Source organism: Otolemur garnettii, unplaced genomic scaffold (assembly GCF_000181295.1).
Source record: "Otolemur garnettii isolate 467f Iridium unplaced genomic scaffold, OtoGar3 scaffold00172, whole genome shotgun sequence".
In the NCBI taxonomy this organism is placed as follows: Eukaryota; Metazoa; Chordata; class Mammalia; order Primates; family Galagidae; genus Otolemur; species Otolemur garnettii.
Genome location: NW_003852567.1, coordinates 1,348,781 through 1,356,896, shown reverse-complemented (window position 1 = coordinate 1,356,896; position 8,116 = coordinate 1,348,781). Strand labels below are relative to the sequence as shown.

Below are 8,116 nucleotides of genomic sequence, written 5' to 3'. Positions count from 1 at the left end.
CACAATGTCACGGCCAACTGGTGGGGGTAGTTTTCCTTTAAGGCTGCCTTTGACGTTGCTTGGGTTCCAGAAGGTTCTCCTGGGATTCGAGTGGTGGCCAGTACGTCCCACCTTCTCAAACCGGAGATTGGACTAATATAGTTGCCCCCCGGCTCGGGTCTAAATCCCACAGATGAACCAATAAAATCAAAGGGCGCGTGAAGTTGCCGCCCTCTATCCTTTTCACCAATGACACGATGAGGTGGCGAAGAGGTGTGGTTGATTGATCCCAGAGGCCGCCAATCAGACCCACACCAATCACTGCCTGGAATGTGTGCGCGTGTGGCCGGGTGACAGGGGCGGAGAATGGGCGGCTATCTCCAAGCCGCTCGTTGAAATCTGCCCAATCACAGTAGAGGCTGAGCTGAGTGACAGGCAGACGGCTCAATGGGAGGCACGGAGGCGGAGCCGTGGGGGCGGGCTCCCGGTCCCGCTGTCGGCGGCCGGCGGGCGGGCGACTCCTGTCCCGAGTGGAGGCGGCAGAGCCGGAGCCGGGGGAGGGGGCAGCGGCTGTCTGACAACCGCGGAGGCGTCCGCAGCTCCTCACCGGTGAGGGAGCCGAGCCAAGACTCGGGGGTCCTGGGAGTGGGGCGTCGCGAAGCCAGGGTTCCTGGTGTCTGGGAGGTTGGGACACTGAGGGCCCATAGGCTCTTCTGCCGTGGGGGTGCGGGGACTCGGGGTCTGCAAGGTGCTCGGTGTCCGCGACCGGGCTTGCCCTTCTCGGGGGGCAGCCAGCGTCTGAGCCGGGGGAGGGCAGGGGAGGGTCGGATTGGGTTCCGCCGGGCGGAGGCGTTTCTGAGCAGGCCAGCCAGCCAGCGCCGGTGACATCACCGACCACCCTCCCCCGTCCGAGCCCCCTTCCCTCTCTTCCCCTCCCTTCCTCGCCGCTCCTTTTGTCCCGGACGAGCTCTGCTCTACCTCTCCCCGCCCTGCCCCGCCCATCTGCGAGGGAGGAGTCCCCGTCAGTGACTTCATTGAGTAGGTTCTTGGGAATTGGGGTCGGGTCCTCCCCTTATAGAGGCTAGAGGAGCTCACTGCCTCTCAGGCCCTCACAATCACACCTGTCACAGGTACACACTCTGCCACTCACAAGCACACGCTTGCACTGCCATACCGCCACTCACAATCAGCCAGATACTCCTGCACCTGAGAGCAGGTGGCCGCTGGCTCCTCTCCCTTCACTCTCCACACCTGGGGAATCAGGTCCGGCTCCTGCTGCACCAGACAGGCCTTGCTGGGCAAGCGCCTCTGAGATCTGAGGAGGTGGCTCCGAGCTGCAGCTTTCCAAGCAGGCTCCGGTGGAGCGATCAGAGGTGAGGGGCTTGGCTGGGCATGTTTAAGCGCACAGCGCTCTCCTGCCCACCCCCAGCAGCACCCCCACTGCAGGCCCGAGGAGCTTTCCGGAGCTTCCCACACTTCTGGGGAGAAGACTTCTTAGCCAGCTTGATGTTTAAAATTCAGCTGGAGCCCTTAAAACTTCGAGCGTGGACGCTGAATGGGTTTGTAAAGTTTCGGTAAGTCCCTCCGGAGAAGGGCACTCACAGTCAAATCCTCCACATCAGTCATTCCCTTCCATTGCCTGTTTGCTTCCTCCATCTCATCCTCATCTCATCCCCATTATGTGCAAGAACCGGCTTCTACCTCACCCTTACATTTGGATGAAGTGCATCCCTGATCATTCATCTATTGCAAACCCTTCAGGCATCCATTTCCCACAAACAGCTCCAGTATTTCAACCCTCCACATCTCTCCCTTTCATATCCTCAGTAACCCATTTTCCACTTCAGCTATTTCCATTTCTCATGCCCCTCCATCAGCACCTCATTTTCCGTACCAACCATCTCACCTCTCTATGCCTCAACAGTTCCCCTTGCCATTTCTCCCCATTTTTCATGTCTGCCTCTTTGTTATCATTCTTCTCCATCAAAGGCAGTGCCATGCCATGGGGCTCCTTTGTCATTCCAACACGTGGCCTGTGGGTAGGGGAGGGAGGAATGGAGGGAGGAAAGAAGAAGGAGGAAAAGGAGGCAGGTCCTGAAAGAGCCTGCCCTGTGTCTGTGGAAGCAAGAGAACTGTGGGTCTAGACCAGCTCACAGGGGGTACCATGTCAGGGGGGAGGAAGCAAACCAGGTGAAGGGGTCATGCAGGGACATCAAAAGAGGTTGGGTGGGTTGGTGAGCCATTCTGCTGGCCCTCTGCCTAAAGCTGTGATAGTTCTCTGAGGGCACCCTTCTGATATGCCTGGGCTCCCTCCCAGTCCCAGGGGAAAGAAGGTGTGGGTTGAGGCAGAGATGGCAGACCACCCCCAGCACCCTCTCAGACAGCTTATACTGCCATTTCCGAAAATGGCTGCCCTCCCCCAAGTGCTCTTTCTTCTCTGCCTCCCCCAACCCCAGTCTCCCCCACAGGTGTGACTTGCTGGTAGGGGGAGGTGGGGGAGTATCTGCCTTTATGGAGCCTTTTCTTCATCAGAGTGAGGTGACTCCCAGAACCATGAGTCAAAACCCAGCCACCTACAGTAGGTCCTGCGGGGGCAGGAGTGAGGACCATTGTCCCTGCCTACCTGGGGCCTTGGGGGCCTCTCCCTAACCCAGTTACAGCCCTCACTCCTGCCAGGATCTATACATCTCACTGCCATGTAGCAGTCAGAGACAGAAAAGCAGGTCTCAGCTGTGGCTGCCAGCCCAGGACATTGCTAGAAAGACTCTGGTTCTCCCAGCTTTGGCAGGGGTTGGCCAAATCTCAGAAGGGCTGGAAAATGGCATCTGGCCATTCCCCCAAATAGCTCTAGCTATAGGAAAGTTCCCTTCCCTTCATATCCACCACAGACACATTGATGGAGGGTGATTGGAGTAGAAGAATTAGAGCCCTGTGTTTTCTGTCTCATATAACAAATGCTGTACCCAGCCTGGAAGGGACTATCAGAGGAATATGGGCCTGGCACTGAGCCAGATCCTAAGCCACAGGGGCAGGTGAGAAGGAGGGACTTATAGACAAGGTATTAAGGAAATGGTGGTTAGTGCCTAGTTTTCTCCTAACAGCTAGGGTCTAAAGAAGGCCTATTTCCAGGATGTTTTGTTCACTACCACTGGTGCTTAGTGGCACAGGCAAGTCTTCACACACAGTTTTGTGTGTAGACACTGGGAAAAGAGTAAAAGAACCATTACCCTAGTTGGGGGAGGGACAGTGTCACCCCCCTGCTAATAAGGGAGTTGGAAACAGCAGTTTCCAAAGGCTGTGAGTCACACTTTGATCTGAGTCACACATGAGGCTTAGCATAGTCTGGGGAGGTGGGTGCGGGGGGGGGTCTCCAATGGCAGGGAGGACTCTAGATACCAATACCCTGCCTCAGCCTAGCTGGCCAGAAGAGCTGGCTGAAGACCCAGGCCTGTCCCTAGTCCTGGGCTCCTGCCCTAGCTGCCCTCAGCCCGGGCACTGTGCCTAAGGCGTGGCGTAGGAGACCACGATGCTCAGGTGACCTCACCCAGTACACTGACCTTCGCCAGCTTCTGTGCATAGGTCTGTCAGTCCATGGTGCCACCTCACTCAGCAGGGCCTCTCAAGGGTTCTCATTCTGGCCCAAGGATCTAGGCTTTAGCCTAGCCCCAAGAAGTGGGCCAAAACCTCAACTTCCTGCTGGGAAAACCCAGGAGGTGAGGAAGGAATCACAGAATCCTGGAATGTCAGAGCTGGAAGAGACCATCTAGTCCGAACCTTTCATTTTACGGATGGGGAAGACACAGGCCCACAGAACAGGCATGACCTGCTGAAGGTCACACAGTGAGTCATTTAGGGACTACAAGATCATAAGGAGCAGGGCTGGGTCAGAAGAGAATAGGGGCATCAAAGATTGGCCCTGGGTTTCTTTCAGAAACAAGGAGACCAGTGCTGGTCCAGTGGCTGTGATGGGAAAAGATTATTACAAGATTCTTGGGATCTCATCGGGGGCCAATGAAGATGAGATCAAGAAAGCCTATCGGAAGATGGCCTTGAAGTACCACCCAGACAAGAACAAAGAACCCAATGCTGAGGAAAAGTTTAAGGAAATTGCAGAAGCCTATGATGTGCTGAGTGACCCCAAGAAGCGGGGCCTGTATGACCAATATGGGGAAGAAGGTAAGAGAGCAGCACTCCACTCCAGTCCTGGACCCCTATGCTTGGCTGGCAATCCTGGGTGACCTGGTTCTCACAGCAGGAAATTGGAAGCTGAGGGTGGGGAGAGGGAGGTAAGGGTTTCTAGCCCTGATACTGGGAGGAGAGAGGAGACCACCCACCACCAAGCCTCAGCTTACCGTCGTCTCCCCTTTCCCTCCTCTAGTTCAGGCCTTAAGAGAGGGTTGAAGCTAGAGCCAGAGGCCTTCCCCTCCCTTCTTCGCTTCCCAGCCTTATTAGTCCTGCCTGAAGTCCCTGTTCCTTCATTGGCTGATGGGGAAGATGGGGGAGCGGGAGTGTGTGGCTCTCTGAGGACAGAGCATTTACATTCATCAGCATAAAAGTCTGGCCCTTAGCAGCCTGGGAATTAACCACCAGAGCCCTGAGCAGAAGTGGTTGTCCCCATCCTTCCCCCCTCCCTGCCCACTTCAGGCCAGCAGAACAGAGGTTGATCTTCCCTCCGAGAGGAAGTGGCAGGGATCCAAGAGTGGAAGGGGAACTGCTGCTGGCATCTTACTCCCTCCCTTGGGTAGCTGGTGGCCACAGAGCGGGAGGCAGGAAAGGCCCAAATAAAGCCTCTGAGAGGGTGGCCCCTCCCAGAACATCCCACGGGCATGATGTAGCTGCTAATTCTGGGCCTGCCCCTCAGGGCTGCCTGCCACCCGCCAGCCACAGGCACCTGTCAGGCTATATTAAGAGACACTGTCACAGCTGAGGACTCTCCTTCCTGGGAAGAACTGCCCTTCCTCCCCAGCGGCATCCACCTTTGTTGCACATTCTCCTCCTCTTCACCCTTTCCACCCTCTCTTCCAAACTAAATGGGCTAATGATATGTATGGCACCTGATACAAAGCAGATGCTCAAAGGCATCTTCCCCTGCTTGCTTTTCTTCCATTCCCCACTGTACACCCTAGTCCTCCCAACCTCCTTCTTATTCCCTACACTGCTAGTCCTTTCCATTTTTTTCCTGCTTACCTCCTAGACTTGCCAACTCCCAGATTCACCAGGTACCTGCTGGAATCCTCAATATTCTCCCAGCTAAGAAATTTTTCTCTCTGGGGTAGAGGGGTGGGAATGGTCAAGTGAGGAGAGGAAAGCAGTGCTGACACCATGCCACCAAGTGACTTGTCTTGGAATTGCACTCATTCTTCCATTCAGCCTCACCTTTGGGAAGACAGGAGCTGGGAGAGCTACCCAGAGATACTTCTCTGCTGAGTGACAAAGCCTAAGAGGGCAACACCCAGTTCCTAGGCCAGACACCAGGTTCTCATGCAGGATCCCCATGCCAGGAGGGCCCCTGAGGATGCAGCATGTCAGAAAGAGACCTCCAGGGCCTGGGGAGGGAGAAGTAGCTTCGATGTGTTAGTTATATTCTGTCTCCCCTGCCCCCTCCCCAGCAGCCAGCCAGAACAGTTGTACACACAGACTCTGTGCAGCTCTGGCTGGGGATAAGTTGCTCTCAGCTAGAACAGGGGGCGGTAGTGGTAGGGTAGGAATCCCTGCAGAGAGAATTACCCCTTCCCATAGTCATCAGCCCAGCCTCCCTCCCCACTCAGTGAGCTCTGCCAAGCTTCTCTAACTTGCTAGATAGCCCCTCAATAGAAAGAAAGAAGAGACCCTAAGCCTTGAGGGAGGGGTGAAGAAGCAGCTGCCACAAGCCCCTGAACCACTTGACCTTGCTAATGAAACTCAAATCTGCCCCTGTGGTCCTAGGAAGTAAGAGGCTAATTTAGGCTCAGGCTTCCATGACCAATTGAAATTCTCGATAAAAGGCGTCGAAGAGAAGGGTCTCTTCCCCTAGCCTGAGTCCCACAGTTACATCTATGTTTTCTACAGTAGTTCTCAATGTTAACCCTTTCCCCATATCCTCTGCTACCTTCTCACCATGAATGCTGCCTCCAGGAATCTGAGCCCCCTAGACAGAACCTGACAGAGAAAGCATCTGGGGCCACCACCTGCAATGCACCAGCCCATTCATGCATTTTGGTTGCTCAACATTAGATGTCGGGTGTAGGGCTTGTTGTTGTATAACTCCAGTGAGCTCCATTCCCATTGTAGTCTATGTCTGTACGATGTGTAAATGACACTCCCTGGAGTTGTGTAACACTGAGCAGACAGTGTGGGAACAAAATATTGGGAAACTTTTTCTAGAAAAATAGCTCCTCATCTAAGTTCACTGAGATGAAGCGCTTCCTGCTATTTTGAGGCCTGAAGCCTCCTGATTTCCCATTTGTGTAAGAGTCAAGTAAAGAGGAAGCATTATGAGAAGCAGGGTGAAAGCGGGTTTCCTTCTGGACTGTATCCCCACCTCATTTGAGACCAGTCATTTATAGCCCCTTTGTGGCCAAGTCCTGTCTGATTGTCTCTTTGCCTGTATGTCTTTGGAGATAAGCAAACATTTGGGAGCCAGGTGTGACTTGTAACATGATACCAGGTTAGTCACCCAAGGCTTTGTGAGACATCATTAGGCTATGTGTACATGGAAAAGATTACAGGACTAGAAGTTACATCGTCTAAGTCCTCTTTGGCTTTTGCCCTTAATGGGTAACCTAGCCTCTTTGAACCTCAAGGTGGGCATTATTATTAAATATATAATTAAGACTAAAAATTAATCTTGCCAGAAGCTTTTCTTACTCAATTAGCCTGGCTTTCTCTGCAAGTGTTGAAGCTTGCTTCTTTTTCTAGGCCCATGAACTGGAGCTAAAGGGCAGGGGGAAAAAGACTGGGGTAGGGCAGGATGATCCACATTGCCCCTAACTTCTCCTCTCCTCCAGGCCTGAAGACCGGTGGTGGTACATCAGGTGGCTCCAGTGGCTCCTTTCACTACACCTTTCATGGGGACCCTCACGCCACATTTGCCTCCTTCTTTGGTGGCTCCAACCCCTTCGATATCTTCTTTGCCAGCAGCCGTTCCACTCGACCTTTCAGTGGTTTTGACCCAGATGACATGGATGTGGATGAAGATGAGGACCCATTTGGTGCCTTTGGCCGATTTGGCTTCAATGGGCTAAGTAGGGGGCCAAGGCGAGCCCCAGAACCACTGTACCCTCGGCGCAAGGTACAGGATCCACCTGTGGTGCACGAGCTGCGGGTGTCCCTGGAGGAGATCTACCACGGCTCCACCAAACGCATGAAGATCACGCGGCGGCGCCTCAACCCGGATGGGCGAACTGTGCGCACCGAGGACAAGATACTGCACATTGTCATCAAGCGTGGCTGGAAGGAAGGCACCAAGATCACCTTCCCCAAAGAGGGCGATGCCACACCTGACAACATCCCTGCCGACATTGTCTTTGTGCTCAAAGACAAGCCGCATGCACACTTTCGCCGAGATGGCACCAATGTGCTCTACAGTGCCCTGATCAGCCTCAAGGAGGTGGGGCCTTGTTAGGTTGGGTGTGTGTGTTGGGGGGATGCCAGGGGACATTCCTTTCCTTTTCATCAGCTGGCACATTCTTTCCCCACTTCAGTCTATTTCCTCCCTTCTCACTCACCCTTCCCCACCTTTTCCTCACTCTTTGCTTCATTCTCCCCAGGCACTGTGTGGCTGCACCGTGAACATTCCCACCATTGATGGCCGAGTGATCCCTTTGCCCTGCAATGACGTCATCAAGCCAGGCACCGTGAAGAGACTCCGTGGGGAGGGACTGCCCTTCCCCAAAGTGCCCACTCAGCGGGGAGACCTCATTGTGGAGTTCAAAGTTCGTTTCCCAGACAGATTAACACCACAGACACGACAGATCCTTAGGCAACACTTACCCTGTTCCTAGGCTCTACCCCAGCCAGTCCAGAGTCTACCACAGCAATATCCCCTACACTCACCCCACCCAATGTGCACCCAGCTTGATGTCCACTGGACACTGGCAACTGTTTCTAAAATGCAAAAAAAAAAAAAAAAAAAAAAAAAAGAAATAAAAACTCTGCA

General features: G+C 54.0%; 1 protein-coding gene across 1 annotated transcript; it reads left to right on the top strand.

Moving 5' to 3' along the window:
• Window positions 1–426: 426 nt before the first annotated feature.
• DNAJB5 (DnaJ heat shock protein family (Hsp40) member B5) lies at window positions 427–8,092 on the top strand. Its single transcript, XM_012811703.2, is given in 6 exon segments — window positions 427–556; window positions 559–588; window positions 1,412–1,553; window positions 3,911–4,155; window positions 6,966–7,567; window positions 7,728–8,092. Coding segments are annotated over 6 exon segments (1,383 nt in total). The 3' UTR covers window positions 7,962–8,092.
• The last annotated feature ends 24 nt before the right edge of the window (window positions 8,093–8,116 follow it).